Raw genomic sequence first — 16288 nt, 5'->3', positions numbered from 1 at the left:
GTTCACTCATAGTTATAGAAACTTCATTTACATCATCTACTCTAAAAATACATAATTAACAATTAAGTCCAAATAAACTCAATTAAATAAATCTCAATTAAAACGATGAATTTATTCATATTTAAAGTTCAATGATATATGATTAAAACTTTAAAGTGTAAATAAAATTAAATTCTCAATACTCCTTAATAAAATCTCTTAAATATATTAAACAATTGAACCTAATTATTTTCTATTATATATCTCCATTTACGGAGGCTTGAAAGAAAGTACCATCTCATATTATTTTTTATTGATTTAAATATGAATTAATTTTTTACAAGTTGTCCTTTATATGCTTGGACAATCTCATTCAAAGCTCAGAGTCCAAAGCCTAACACAAGAACTTCACATTTCTAATAGTTTATAGATGTTCCACTTTTCAGTAAAAACATAATGCTCTTACTCTGCAAGATTATTGGAATATCCTAAATACAGAATCCCTAAAATAGTCTAGAACAAGAAGGAATTAAACACAGATATTATGCATCTAAAGGCTTCAAACAAACTTGAACACCATATTTAGGTTTAATTGTGAGGACAACCACTGGTGCATGCCTATAACTCTCAGAAATGGTGAAGCTAAACTGAGAGATGAACATGGCGAGTATGATCTTGGCTTCCATGATGGCAAATGATTGTCCAACACAGTTTCTAGGGCCAGTAGCGAAGGGTATGAAGCGACCAGGTGTGAATGATTTTGAAGCAAACCTCTGAGGGTTGAACTCATTTGCATCTTCACCCCACAGTTCTTCACTGTGATGAATGGCCAACACTGGAATCCAAATTGATAAGCCTTTAGGAATGTGGAGGTCTCCCAACTCAATGTCTTCGAAAACCATTCTTGGAAGCACAGTTGCAGGAGGATACAGCCTCATTGACTCATTGATCACCATTTGTAACTGCAATATCACATCATTTACTTGGATTTGTTGGTCAAAATTTTATATATCTTTTCACTGAAAGTTAATGATTAATCTTTCAAACTACTGTCATCTGTTTAATGGGATTCATATTTCTTAAACTATGTCTATTGGTCGTAGCTTTGTGTTGCGTAAAGAGGTTTTTAGAAGACATTCTATCACACAAAAAATTATTAAATAAAAACTAATTTTAAAAATAAAAAATAATTAGTTGTTATATTGACAAAATTAGATACTATTTTACAGATTAAAAAAATTATTAGTATATAAATTAGTTTCTATTTTTGATAAATAGTTTCTAAAATTAGATACCAATTTAAAAATCATTTATCAAAAATAGAAACTAATTTATATACTAATAATTTTTTTAGTCTATAAAATAGTATCTAATTTTTTTAATATAATAATTTTTTTTTTAAAAATTGGTTTCTATTTAATGATTTTTTAATAGTGTATACACAACCAATAAAAACTAAAAAAAATTAAAAAAATAATTAATAAAAATATTAAAAAAGAGAAAGAGTATGTATCATTAATGCTCAAATAAATTTTTAAAAGATGTAAATTTGGGACGACTTTAATATTACCAACTAATTTAACTAATTTTCTTAATAATACTGAAATAGTTAAATGGATTTTATAAAGATATGATAGAGTATATAATGTTATTTTTTATAATAATTATTTTAAAAATCATATTTAAAATATTTTTATAATTAATTGATACTAAGAAAATTATTTATCCTTATATTTATTATATCAATAAGATATCTTCATTTGTCTAAGTATTCTATTACCAGACACACAGAGACAATTAAATATAAGTTTGTACTCAGTTAAAATATTTAATAAAATCCTTTGGTATGATGATTATCAAAATAATAAAACTTATTATATTGTCCCTAAATTTTATGCTATTTTAAGAACACAAATTTTCAAGTAAACAATAAAAATAGAGTCATAAATCATTGGCTATTTGGGCTGGGCTTACCAAGTAACTTGCATCGGAAAGAAATTGCCTTGTAAGATTAAAGTAAAAAAAAATGTTGCATTTATCTAATTGGTTATTTTATCTTCAATATATACTCCCTTTTATTAGAATGGTTAGATTTAATCATTTGGAAAAAATAATGTAAAAATATTTAAATATACAGAAATAATGGAGGAAAATCATTCAATATAATATTTTTCAATTCTATTGAGTTTGGAAAATTTTAAACTTTATGCATTATACTCCTATCTAGTGATGCATTATTATATATTTTTGAAAATATTAATTATTATAACAATATTTTATAAAACATATCTAAAATATTTTTAATTAGTTGATAAAACTATGAATATACGAGAACTAATATCCTTAATAAAGTATACCTATTTATTAAATAAAAATTAATTTAAAAAAAAATTAATTATTATATTAACTAAATTATATACTAGAGATTAAAAAGATATTTACATCCAAATTAGTTTATATTATTGATAAATAATTTATAAATTGATATCTAATTAGTTATTAATGTTTTAACTATCAACTTTCTAAGTAATTGGTGGTTAGTTAGATATTCATTAAAAATTATTTAGCTGTTCAAAACTAATTTAGATATCAATAATTTTTTAAGTCTCTAAAATAGTATTTAATTTAATTAATATAGTAGTTAATTATTTTTATTTTTAAAATAAATTTTTATTTAATAATTTTCTTGTATTTAATTTAATTAATATAGTAGTTAATTATTTTTATTTTTAAAATAAATTTTTATTTAATAATTTTCTTTTGTAGTGATAACTTAAATATATATATAAAAAAAAGAAATACAGAATTATATTCGGAGAAAAACATAGTAATTTGATACTAACCAGAGTGAGCTTGGAGAGTTGATCAAGTGATGGAGTTTCCCCTTTGCATATCTCTTTAACCTCAGCTCTGACTTTGTCTTGCCAATGTGGATTGCTAGCTAGCAACATCACTGTCCAAGTAAGTAAGAGTGCAGTGGTTTCATGTCCAGCAAAGAAAAATGTTTTGCATTCATCCATAACTAGTTGAAGATTCAAGCTTCCACCCTCTTTCTTCATCTCATCCAAGAGTATTCCCAACAAATCATTCCCACATGAATTGCTTCTCCCCATCTCCACATAATCTGCCCTACCCTTTATGATCTCCTTTAAGAGTTTCTCCACCTCCTTCTTCATTCTCTTTATCTCTCTATTGTATTTGTTTGGGAAAAACCTATAACATATCAATTTCACCGTAAATGGTGTAAGTTTACATTGAAAAAAAGGCACATGGGAACTAGGATCATATATCTTTAATCTTTTTTAGGAGACTGATTGATCATTCTGAAATCTTTTTTTTTGACTCAATTAAAAACTTGATTTTGGATTACTTCTAATTTTGCTTCTGATTATTTTTCCTTTTTTTATTGGTATCTTGATCCGTTTACTTGTTTGCTTATGATGTAAACTCTTAGTAGTTTATTAGTTTGAGTAGTTTGGTTTGATGGTACTATCCTTTTAGGTGTCTTTAATGGTTGAGTTGGTAGGTTCTAACAAAGTTATAACACTACAAGACAATCATGAAATAGAAATCAATTTTAGAGACAAAAAATAATTAGTTGTTATACTGACTAAATTAGAGACCATTTTATAGATTAGAAATTTTGGTTTCTAAATTAGTTTCTCTTATTCTTAAATAGTTTCTAAATTGTTATCTAATGAGCTATCAAAGTTTTAACTACCAATTATTTAGATTCTAAATTTGGTAACAAAAACCTTTGTCTAATTAGATACCAATTTAAAAACCATTTAAAAATAATATAAACTAATTTAGAAATCAAAATTTTGTTTTTAGTCTCTAATTTAGTCACTATAACAACTAATTTTTTTATCTCTAAAATTAATTTTTATTTCATGATTTTCTTATACGGTAAGGTTTCATTTCTTTAATAGAATTATTGGTATATACATAGATTTGATCGACCCTTAACTGATTCATATATATTTATTTATTTATTTTACATATTCCAATCTACGGTAAAAAAAAGAGATCTCATTGTGAAAAATGAAAAAGTGAGATTGACATACCTGCTTCCAGGAAGGAGAAGACGGCGAGTTGATTGGGCAACACGAGTCTGTAGTTGTGTGAGGAGATAAAATATTTGCTTTCCCTTTTTATAGCTTGTGCCAAACTCAGTTCTTGAGATAATATCTGCAGTGAGTTCAGTCAAATACTCTCCAATCTCCACCTCACTTTCTCCACCTTCTAATGCATTTTTCAATGACTGAAGCATGTCCTTTGTGCACTCCACCATGTACCCACCATAGCCCTACACATTAAATCTCCATCTCCAATCATTTCTATTCAATATCACTCTTATCCCTTCAAATTTGTTATAAACTCTTCAATTTTGTGCCAATCAAACCTCACATCTTTATAATTTTTTATAAATTTCTATTCAAACCAGTCACACTTAAAAGGATGAATGATAGAACAACACACAAGCATGAACACATAGATTAAGTGAAAAATTCTATCTGCTACAAGTTTTATGCACAAAAACATGAAAGAAATAGCAATATATTACCTGAGATCCAAATCTCCAACTTAATTAAAAGTTATAACGAATGATAAACAGTTTCAATTACAAGATAATGTTCTGTTTTGAAACTCTGTTGGGTCCATCTCCTTGGAAGGCGAATCGAGTAAGAAGAAACAAGGACCAAGCAGTAGAAAAGAAATAGTGGGCACAAGAGCAGCAGAAGACAAAAATACTATTCATAACCTTTTTTGTAATTCTGATGATGACATTATTTACTGTAATAGACTATTATTTTGGGAAAATAAAAGATGTTCAGAGAGTGGAAATGTATGGGAATACGAAAAACAGATTGGGATTTATAAGAAAATTTTATAAGAAGATGGGAAGAAAAATGAATATATTTTTTTTTTTCATTAATGTGCAAGTGTATTATGAAAACTTAAGAATTCATTAATATATCCGCTAATTATAAAATTTTATAATTATTAAATTAATTATGTATAATATTGTATAATAATTATGTATAATTTAATAATTATTATTTTTTTAATATTTTTTTAAGTTGGTAGATGAAAATCATAAAATAAACCTTCAACTTGTGTGTAGCTTAAAAAAATGTTCTTTACCATAAACTTGGTACCATGATTAAGACATTAAGAAACTTGATGAAATGAAACAGAGATATAGGCACACAGATAAAGTAAGCCAAGAAAAAACAAACAGAAGATTTTTAAAAGACAGAACCTAAAAGTATATTGATTAATTAGCAAAAAGTTTTGATGTGTGACTGGTTAAATAGTGTAAAGAGCTAAAATATACCTTAAGTCTCTCTCCCTTGAATGCAGGAACAACCAAGTGACGTTGGTGGTGCCAATCTTCACCATTGACCATCAACAACCCTTTCCCTATGAAATGTTTGGAACCTTGTTGTTGTTGCCATGATTTCCCAGATATGGAGTTGTACTTTGATAAAAATTCCTTTATGAGTGCAGTGTCTGTTAGACACAACCTTGGTTCTATTCCATTCCAGTATAAGAATCTCTTTCCTACATCGTCATGGTAAACCCAAATAACAAAATGAACAAACAGAAGATTAACACACACTTCTGCATACACATGTACATACAACAACATATTTAAATTAACTTGTTTTCATTTTTAATCCCATTAATGTTATCGATATGAACATAGAAATAGAGAACACATGTATGTCTACCCATACATAACTTATAAGATGAGATAAAAAAAAAAAAAAAATTGGGACAAATTTCATGGAATTTTGGAAACTTTAAAGAGTTTTGATATTGAGAAATTATCATTCCCTTTCTTTCTACTCTTTTTTCTTAAATAGGCATAGAAAATTCTACAAGTATTGTGAATTTTAAAAATTACAAAAATTATACCCTTATGTTTAGCTACTTCTTGATATATATATATATATATATATATATATATATATATATATATATATATATATATATATATATACACACACATATATATAAAAAGGTTGATTCAAACCTGTTTTAGAATATGAAAATAAATTTGGTTTTTTTCAATTTATCCGAATAAATTCAAGACTTCGAGGAAAGATGAATTGAAAAAGTATTTAATCAAACTTGAAAACATGTTGAGTTTTGATAACTAATTCTGATATTGAGCCTTGATTTGCTTTCAAATTTAAAGAGATTAAAAAATGCTAACAAATGAAGTTAACATACTATTAAAATATTAAATTCTGATACAAATATTAACTTCATTTTGAGATGTATACATTGCTTATAGAATATATTATTAAAGTTATATGTAACCGTAGTGAACTTGGAAAAAAGTCTTTTCAAAATTAAAATTAATTAAATTATATTTGAGATGGTTATGTTATTTATTAATGATTTTGATTATATAACTTTAAAAAGATAGTTTTAGCAGCTCAAAGGGTTAAAAAGAATGAGTTATTATTCTATATCAATATCATTTATCTTAATTTTCAAACATCCTACATTAAAAGGTGATTAGAAAAGGAAAGAAAAAAAAAAGAGAATAAAAGATAAGGTTGTTTAGATAGAAGGAAAGATAATAAAAAAATTGATTGATAAATAGATTTTTTTTGTATATATTTAAAAAATATTTTTTAAAATATAAATTAAAATGAAAAATTATTATAAAACTTTAATAAATAAAAAAATTATATTCCAAAATAAAAATATATTAAAATAAATTAATTTACAAAATATCAAAATTTAAATTAATAAATTTATCTTATTTATTATTTTAATATTTTTTAATTCTTTATTTTATTATAATGAAAAGGTAAATTATATTTGATTAAAGAAATAATATACTAAATTAAAATATAAGCAATTATATACTTTCTCGCAAATCCTTCTTCAATTGTGAATAAAATTTCCTATCCATAATATTTTTTTATTTTTCACAATTTTAATATTTTGTTGCCTAATTTTTTAAACTTATCATACCACCACAAATTTTTTAATATGGATCATGCATTTACATACGAAACAGGAGATGTATGATAACAATTGATTTTATTTAAAATTAATCATAATTAACTATTCTTAATATTTCACTTTTTCAAAACCATAGCATATAAGACTATATTGTATAGGAACAAATTTCAATCAAAGGTTAAGAGTAAAAGAATTTATGTTTGGAATCACTTTTTTATTCTCATAGAAAACAAATTACTTGCATATTTGTGTCTTAGCATGTAGAATCCTTAAAATTTCACATCCAATATAAAATATTGGATGCATATGAGAGTGTGTATAATAAAATTTCACATTCATTCTAATGTGTTGGTGAGATATATAGTAAAAGAGACATACCATATTGGTTGGACCACTGAACAAAATGAGGCAAAATACGAGGAACAATATCATGGCTGATAGTTTTCATGTCTTGAGAAACTGCTCTTGAAACAAGGGAACTCATTTCTATGATGTTGCCAAGAAGAAAACTAGGTTTAGGACCATGAACACCTTGTTTCTCCATCATCTTCCTTATGCTCATTGGAGTGAACCAGTAACATGAAATGGTCTCATAGGCACACTTCAGTACCAGACTCACAAAGATAACCAAAAGGGTTGTGATGATCACCATTACCATGGATCAAACACACCAACAAAATATGTTACAAAGTTGTGAATGAGACACAATTTCTTTCAACTGAGGCACTAATATATAATACAATTTTCTCAATCAGACCCTCTAATTATGTATAATATATTAATAATAATAATAATAAATATAATTCAATGTTTTTCCATTTCATAATAATTGTGGGGTTGGTGGGGACTTCAATCAGAATATAAATAATAGTTGAATTTATTGTATATTATTTTTTTTTAAGATTTCACAATAGTTTTAAGGTGCATTTACTGATTTTGCTAAAAATATTCATGCATCATAAATTTTAATATTAAAAAGATGGGTTTAATTTTGATTAATTGGATAAAAGTTATACACTATTGAATGATTAACATTTATGTTAAATATAGTTTTTAAAATATTATTCTAAAATTAATAATTTTGCTATTGCAATTTATAATTTAGATTATTATATATAAGAACTGTTTACATTGTAATTACTTTTAATTAATTAATTAATTTAAATATTTTTTATAAAAACTAATTACAAAATAAATCGATAATTATTTTCATTAATAACTGGATTGTATCTCCGCATTTCTATTATGATTAAAAATTAAGTATAAAATTGTGTATATAAAAAAAATTGTTACCAGAAATGGTATTACTGTATGATTATTAAAAAAAATCATCCGAACAAAAATAGAAGAGATCTCATCAGTGACAACACATATCATATCTGTCCAAATACGTGTCAATTAAATCCTTTTGAAAAATTTAAAGTTTTATAAATACAATAAATAATATATATTAAAGATGTGTCATTAAATGCAATAAATAAATTATCAGCAATATCTATTTAAAAAGATATAATATTAAATTCATAGAATATTTAATCATATTGTTTGACTTTATTTAATGAATTTAATATATCGACTTTTTTTATGATTTAATGTTAGTATATGAAATAAACTGGAAAAAAAATTAAATTATATGTATATATAATAGACATTTTGAGTGGGTAAAATAAGCATTTAGGTTTAGAATGGTCACTCACAAAAAGGAATGCCAGAAAATTTGGGTAGAAGTGGACAACAACAACTTGCAGCTGGCATGTATTCTACAGAATGCAGCCAAAACAAAATATTAAGTATATATGTGAATAAAATGTAACTTAAATATACTATCTTCAATACATAATTTAAATATTTACTGTGCACTTGTTCGTGCAATTCCATTGGTGATTCACTAGTTCAATCTACAAGGTAGCTCTAGACTAATTTTAACAACTCTATCCAAGACAAGAACTGGTTTCCTTTCAAAATAAATAAGGTAGCTCTAGCAGCTTTGCACTTCCCTTTTACAAATGATCAATTATTTGCTCAAGTATCTCTGCAAATACGGAAGTTTTTTTGAGGTTAACCAATGAGAGATTTGGTTGCTACATGTGTCCAGAGATTTTGGGTTACAGTTAACTCATGTTCTAAGAAGATCCTGCATCGTGCAACTTTTGCAGGATCTTGTTGGTGTAAGTTTCATAGACCAACTTAGAGGCCAAGAGAAAGAAGATTAACATTTTAATATCATTGAATTTTATTCTAATTTTTCTTAAAAAACTAATGAGACATGTATAATTACAATTCACTAGGTTTGTTATATAATGTATGAATGGAAAATGTAAATGTTTATTTTGTTCTATCTACAGATTTTTAGCTCTCTAACAAATGGTACTTTCATCAACTTACCCCCCTCCCACTCACGACGACCATGAAAAGGTTTATTTGTAGCACCAACAAAAGCTGAGAAAATATACACATGGAAAAAGAACCAAATGAAACCAGAGGGCAGTGAAAAGTAAAGTGCAAAAATTATAAAATCATAAAGGTTGAAGTTAATGCAGGTCAAACTCTCCATAAATTTAATTTCTGAAAAACATTGCTGAAAAGTATCAAACATGCACCTCCAAATCCAACTGTCTAACAAGAGCTGTCAACCTAACTTAAAAAATGAAACATGTCAAATGAGCTTCTTTTCTATTTCTTCTAATTTGGCAGGTTTATTTGACAGCCACTGCTTTATATTGCAGGCAAGAGTTACAAGAACAAACTGAGAGAAGCACAGATTCATAATTATTGCTTCAAAAAGGAAAGGATACTTCTCAGGAGGATGCATGGTCAAATAAAATATATGAAGAACAAAATAGCAGCATAAAATAAAGAACATGGTTGCTGAGCCCCAAGAACTATTAAGGTAATTAGTCTCTCTTACTCTGTGTTGAACGGGTGCATTGAGTATCACGACAAACACGGCAAGTAAAGCCAAATATGCAACAACCAAGTTATCCCGACATATCAAAGGAAACATGGAGAGCATGGCGAATTGTGTGAACCACTTGAAAATAAAAGGCTCGTCAACAGCCAGCAGGGTTGCTGGAAGAATTGGCAGCAAAATAGACTTCTCATGAACTGTAAGGGCAAAAAGGGGAAGAGACAATTTCTCATAAGCTTTTTCTTAATATTTACAACTCTGGAAAATGAAAGAAAAGAAATACTACCAACCTTGAAAAGAAAACAAGTAAAACGAGAAAGAACTATTCAGCAACGCATAAAGGAAACCTCGATAGCTGGGAGACTTTATTTGCTGAATCATTGAAGGAAGACATGTTATAACTGTTGCGGTGAAGCTGATAAGCTTCAGAGACTCTTTTGTGAATAATCTTTTCCACTTGATGAGAACTGAAGAGGCACACCAAAAGTTGGCCACGTAATCCTCAAATATTCCCCTTTCAAATGGAGCAAGACGGGAGAGGACCTGTGTCACAAGTGCCACATGCAAATAACAAGAGTCCTTTATAAGGATCAGAAAATAATTGAAAAGGCATCTCTGTTCTTTAATTTAAAGTATCAATCAACACCCACCGCTAGTTTAAACTTATACCACAGCATATCAACATATATCCCTCAGTCTTTAGACCTATTGCTAATACCTCATTTAAGGCTTCACATTCCTAGCTTTAGTTGCAAACTTTCAATCTAGAAATTCCATAGATCTGCTCCTTTATTTTAAATATACACTAAATGACATTAATACTTCATCTGTGATCCAGAATGCATGGAGACGTCCCTTCTAATAGACATATTCAAGGCTCGTGTTACTTGTTCAGTAGCCGATGCCAAACTTTTTGTTACTTTTGTACCCAAGCAACTTGGACGGCATTTTTAAAACAAAGACAATTCTTAATTAGTATACTGATTACTGACTACTGAACAGACAGCACAAAGGACACATGCCATTACCAAATTACTAATTCATAAATATCTAAAGAATTTTGAACGAAAATCAGGAAACAAAACAATTATTTAGGATAGTTCATTGATTTCACAATTGGCACACAGGCCACAAAGATGTAGCATAATCAGGAATACGCACACTTAAAGTCAAGATCATAGGGTCCAACGAGATACATAGGAGAACATGATCAAAGAGTCAAGATTGTGTCATAGAAATAAATTATCCAATTATATATCCACATCAAAAAGCTTTCTGACAGTACAGATGGTGAATCAATTTACAGTAGCCTTCGATGATCAACAGAATATCAGTGAAAGCAACTCAAAGTTCTTTCTTGGAAACAGCTCACAGTTCGTTCATGAAAAACAAGGTGACGAGTACAGTAGTGTGTACACATGAAAGAAAGTGAAAAAGGCATTCACATGAAAGGCTTGGTGGAAGGAGAAACCAAGGAGTCAAGATGAGAGTCCACATAATGAACAAAGGCACAAGCATGCATGTTTTTGTCAAAGACCAGCATTGGCCTGAGGATGATTTCTGTGGAAATGATCTAACACAGTAGCTGAATTATATGAACAAGATTGCAATGTGCTGTCACAAAAATTGCGAGCAGCAAAAGTGCTGTGTTTCTGCTATAAATGGGTTTCCCTTGAGCTTCTATCAAGGTTGGAGTTGAGCTATATTGGTTGCAGCTTGATGTACGGGTGCATTAATTTATGTCGTCTGTAGTACTAGTTAGAATGAGTCTAGAAAGTCTTTAAAATGTTATTATTATTAACAGGCTCAACTGTATAATGTTTTGTTTGATACTGGTGTAATGTTTTGTACATGTGGTTTTGTTTATATTTATATTTATATATATATATATATGTATGTAAACAACAGTAGCCTTCAAGATGAAACCCAGTCATGTCATGCAAATTTAGTATAGCCCAAGCCAGATTTCACACAGGTCGGATGAATAACAAAAGCAAAAGTCAGGAGCGACATAAATATTTTGACTCCAAAATGCCCTACCAATTTCTGGACGATCAAATGAAAATTAAATGAAGGTAAAAATTCTAAAACTTGTGTTCATGGGAAACAAGACAGTAAAGGCAATATTATTAACTTCCATGTAAGAATATGACACAAAATTACAAGTTAAGAATACAACGCACTTTGAACCAGGCAATGACAACATTGTTACCTCTAAAACGGATTGTGTTGAATATAGATAAGGCCACCACACAGCTGCAAATGTTCCTAAAACCAACAACCCAAGTTTTAACACCTCAAGGATTGGATGTTTTCGCCTCAGGCATTTTCCTAGTAGATGGCTGAAAAATGCAGGTGCAAAATATGCACTCATCTGAAAAAAATTATATGCATAAAATAATTACAGTCACTGAAGAAGAGTAAACCAAAAACATGAGACCAGATGCAATCACTACTTTAGATAGAGTACATTCTCTTCTTAGCTTATTAACCAACACAACAACCTAATCCATTACTACCATTTGCCATTTCTCTGACAACTATATGGTTTTGTCAACTAAGGATCATATTCAACAACACAGCCAAAAAATTATTGGTACTTGTGAATTAAATTTTAGAAAATAGCAAAGTCACAAAGTCATTAAATTGACAGGGTAAAATATTTAGAAATTTCATTTGGTTTGAACTAGTGTATAAGTGCATCAGCAATTCAGGATACAATTTTAGGGCATGCAAAGTAATTAATTATAAGAATCAACCAAGAAAAAACAAATATAATCTGCAGAACGCAACCAATTGACATCCAATTTAACACCAACCCCAAAAGTACTACAAGAGGAAAATCCATACCATCACAATATAAGCACATGTGCAAAATTTGAAAAATAGACCTATACAATGATGAAGGAGACTAACCTGTTTATGATTTAGAGCTAGACAATAGAGAACAGAACCCACAAAATCTTTCCCAGAGAGGATAGCAGCAACAGCTCCAATAGTAAATCCCAAGCTGATGCAGTTGAACTGAAATACAACAAAATACAATATTCAAAATTACAGCACTACCAAACCAGTGACTGAAAAATATGTAAAGAACCAAAGGCATTGAACAAGAACGACAGAAGAATTTTCTTTTGAAACCTGAAAATGACCATGATCAATTAAGATCAAACAAGGGCTTAGCAATAACGCGGCAGTGTGCCATACTAATTCACTTTTACGGCTCTTTGAAGGTTTGTTGTAATGAACAAAAAGAAAATAGAGGACAGCCGGAAAAAATATCAGGGCATCGGATGATAACACTGTCCACCTCATAAGTAGTTTTCTGCAGAAGTAAGCACAGCTTAAAATATTAATAATGATAATATCAAAGTTAAAATACCCACTACTCAGCAACAAAATTGAAATTAAGAAAATTGTAGCCATCAATAGAATTCTAAATATTAAAAAGTGGGTTTAGTTTCGACGTACTTCAATCCTACAAAATCAGTTTGTAATTCATTTATATACAATAATAAACTGTCATTTTCATTTTGATCCCTGAAAATGTTGTCCCGATTGTAATACAGTCATGAATGAGAAAACCTGAAATTATTCAAACTCTTTCTGCATTCTGCTACCTTCACAGAGGACTAACATAAACGAGTATGAATAAATACAGTTCCTTAAATAGTATTATTCTCCCAATAGAATCTGTGTTTCACCTCAATAAACTATTTTGATCTTTAATGCAAAACCCTAATTATGCAGAACACCGAAGCGATAAAAGCACCCAATGAACTAGATCTAAATTTTTCCCTGTACCTAATTCAAACACTGAATTGTAAGCATGGTATGAATTGAAACTACATTGCAAGTGAAAAGGGGTAATGAAAAAGGGGTAATATGCTGACCCAAGATAGGACTCATGGCCTCTGGAAGTGAGAAGAGCAACGGAATGAGGATGGAAGAATCGAAGAAGATGGCCATGAATGAAACTTTGGTAGGCAGTGAAAGGTGGGTAGTCAAGTCCCCAGTAGCTGAGATCATTGGTGGAGCTGTTTCTGTACCATTCCTTGATTGGAAGGTTAGTGGTAATCTCCATCCAATGCCTCTGAGCCTCGTAATCCCCAAACTTTGGAGGGTTGGCAGCACCAGAGTAAGGGTGCAGTGACACCGCCACACGCACCAACAATGCAAACAACCCAACACTCATGAACACACCTGCTATTCCATTCTGAACCAACCAACAATCACAATCATCATCACTTCCACTCTCTTTCACCTTCTTTCCCTTCTTCATAGCACAAAATCACCACACTTCCATTCACACCAATTTTCTTCTTCAATGAACCCAAAACATAAAGAAGCCAAACTCTTCATCAACCCAACACACGGCAACTTACAAACACATTGAAGTTTCAAAAATGTCCTTCGTTTCGAAAATAAAAATTTCAAACTTAAAACATTATATTTTAAAAAATAGATTATTGGATTCCGAAAACGAGTAGAATCTTTATGAAAATCAAATTTAAAATACAAAAAAAAAATATTTAAAAAAAATCAGAAAAATATTAAAAAAATTAAATGTATATTCATGTTTATCACTTTTTTTATTTAAGGATATTTTGGTCATTTCACATGGAAAATAAAACAATTGGTTAACGGAAATAGTTGGCAATAAGGAAATGGCAGAGCAGACGCTTTGCCTTTTATTTACCAAACGAAACTATTTTACTATGAAAGCATCTTTCCCAGAATTTTCTTTTAAAATATGATAGAAAATATTTAATACTTCACGTGTGAGTGTTAAAATAAATATTTTGAAAATTAAAATTATTTACTCAGTTAATGTATTCTTTGAAGATTATTACTATATTACTATATATATATATATATATAATTATTTAACAATTATTTCCCCTTTTCAAAAAAACAGAAAAAGAATAAGTTATTTTAATAATTTGAAAACGATAAGTAAAATTATTTAATATAATTATTAATTATTGTTGTGGAATTTAACTTTTAATGTAAATTTTATATAAAAATTTAGTTAATCGGAAAAACAAAGAAAAAAATAATATTATATTACAACTATTTATTATGAAAATTTAAAATACTATTTAAAATATTTAAATAATACATAAGGACTATAAAATGTTTAAAAATTTAAAATAATATAAATCCTTCAAAAGTGTAGGGTGGGTGAACACTCCAAAGAAGCCAGATGAGTTATTTTAATATTAGAAATTTAACTTTTAAAAACTCATATATTTTACTTGGTATAAAATCAACCAAGTTTAAGGACAAAACAAAACAATATAGTGTATAACAATAAAGGGAAAAGAGAAGTAAACAAATATTTATATTGGATCACCAAATCACTTCATTTACATCCCGTCCTCTTAAGCAAATCACTTAAGAGTTTTTCACTAAAACGAGTTTCAACACCTCTCCGGGACAAGTATTTTACACCTCTCTAGGTACACAAGTTTTAACGTACTTTCAAGAACGAGTATTCAACACCTCGCCGTAAAAACTAGTTATAAATTATAATCTCTCCTGAGATCAAGACCTCTCAAAGATATGAGAAAACATTCTCGAAAGAGATAACAATGCTCATAGGATATCATTTATGATTCGTTGTTCTATGTATTTCTTCTTTGACTTTTAGGTCTTTATATAGCTTTTAGAATGTGATCATTTGAGGCTTGTAATTTGTACTTCACCATATATCAGACGTTTTATATAGAAACTTTTTATCTAAATCATTCTCTGTGCATGTTGAATGTGTGAGCCAATTTGAAATGTTTCATTTCTTTGCTCAAATGTTTATGTTGAAGCTTTAATTCCTCTTGACTCAAATATTTGTTTAAATATGCATAACTTTATTTTCTTCATGTAGTAGACGCTCAATAAGACAAATTTCACTTTGATGCAATATGTTCGTCTTAATCACATATTTCAACTTCAAATATGTTTCTTCATTTGTAGAAATTTGAACGTTGAAGTTTTATCATATTTGTACTTGAATCTTCGTCATATTGTATTATTCTTCATCTTGTTCATATCAGACGCTAAAGAAAAGAATGTTTTGATATTAAACTTTTAATGCGCCTTGAACACTCATTGTACTTTGAATCTTTTCTCTATTTGTATATCTTCATTCGAAACAACTTAATCCTTGCTTGCGAGAATCACACATTGTAGCATCATTTTTTTCTCACCACACGTTTGAAAAAAAGGAAACTTTATCCTTGACAATATTTTGTGCTTTTTAATCAAATATCACATTATTTGAGCTTTGAGTTCTTTCCATATTCAAATATAATTTGAACGTTGAGGCATGTATGTGGCAGCTCTTTAGGATTGCACAAATCTCGTTATGCACTTCATCTTTTCACCAATAGACGTTTGAATAGGAAACTTCAT

General features: G+C 28.6%; 2 protein-coding genes across 4 annotated transcripts; both read right to left on the bottom strand.

The window, feature by feature from the left end:
- Positions 1–228: 228 nt before the first annotated feature.
- Positions 229–7683, bottom strand: LOC137837204 (cytokinin hydroxylase). Of its 2 annotated transcripts, XM_068646133.2 has the most exons (5): positions 7348–7683; positions 5321–5547; positions 4047–4288; positions 2823–3192; positions 229–941 (listed from the first exon to the last, which is right to left on the bottom strand). In XM_068646133.2, exons 1-5 carry the CDS (start codon positions 7625–7627, stop codon positions 522–524), a joined length of 1539 nt encoding a protein of 512 aa, XP_068502234.1. In that variant the 5' UTR covers positions 7628–7683; the 3' UTR covers positions 229–521. The 2 variants fall into 2 exon arrangements, with proteins under 2 accessions (XP_068502234.1, XP_090157768.1); XM_090301642.1 differs by lacking the exons at positions 5321–5547; positions 7348–7683 and adding an exon at positions 4547–4679 and having other exon boundaries at positions 419–941.
- A 1620-nt stretch (positions 7684–9303) lies between these two features.
- LOC137837203 (putative dolichyl pyrophosphate Man9GlcNAc2 alpha-1,3-glucosyltransferase) lies at positions 9304–14303 on the bottom strand. 2 transcript variants are annotated; one of them, XM_068646131.2, is made up of 7 exons: positions 13771–14254; positions 13019–13202; positions 12794–12901; positions 12090–12251; positions 10168–10420; positions 9878–10074; positions 9304–9408 (listed from the first exon to the last, which is right to left on the bottom strand). In XM_068646131.2, exons 1-7 carry the CDS (start codon positions 14157–14159, stop codon positions 9346–9348), a joined length of 1356 nt encoding a protein of 451 aa, XP_068502232.2. In that variant the 5' UTR covers positions 14160–14254; the 3' UTR covers positions 9304–9345. The 2 variants fall into 2 exon arrangements, with proteins under 2 accessions (XP_068502232.2, XP_068502231.1); XM_068646130.2 differs by lacking the exon at positions 9304–9408 and having other exon boundaries at positions 9501–10074; positions 13771–14303.
- Between the last annotated feature and the right edge of the window lie 1985 nt (positions 14304–16288).

The sequence above is a fragment of the Phaseolus vulgaris genome, chromosome 4 (assembly GCF_051622355.1).
Source record: "Phaseolus vulgaris cultivar YP4 chromosome 4, ASM5162235v1, whole genome shotgun sequence".
NCBI classification, from domain to species: Eukaryota; Viridiplantae; Streptophyta; class Magnoliopsida; order Fabales; family Fabaceae; genus Phaseolus; species Phaseolus vulgaris.
Note: the sequence above shows the minus strand (reverse complement) of the source record. Positions and strands in the feature narration are given on the sequence as shown.

Bases quoted from the DNA above. Each gene is read 5' to 3' on its own strand.
- LOC137837204 (XM_068646133.2), bottom strand. From the start codon at position 7,627: ATGGTAATGGTGATCATCACAACCCTTTTGGTTATCTTTGTGAGTCTG. The intron at 5,548-7,347 runs GTATGTCTCTTT...ATGACGATGTAG, and splicing joins TCAGTGGTCCAACCAATATG to GAAAGAGATTCTTATACTGG. The intron at 942-2,822 runs GTTAGTATCAAA...GTGATATTGCAG, and splicing joins AACTCTCCAAGCTCACTCTG to TTACAAATGGTGATCAATGA.
- LOC137837203 (XM_068646130.2), bottom strand. From the start codon at position 14,159: ATGAAGAAGGGAAAGAAGGTGAAAGAGAGTGGAAGTGATGATGATTGT. The intron at 13,203-13,770 runs GTCAGCATATTA...TTACTTCTGCAG, and splicing joins GGCCATGAGTCCTATCTTGG to AAAACTACTTATGAGGTGGA. The intron at 12,252-12,793 runs GTTAGTCTCCTT...AATTTTTTTCAG, and splicing joins TAGCTCTAAATCATAAACAG to ATGAGTGCATATTTTGCACC.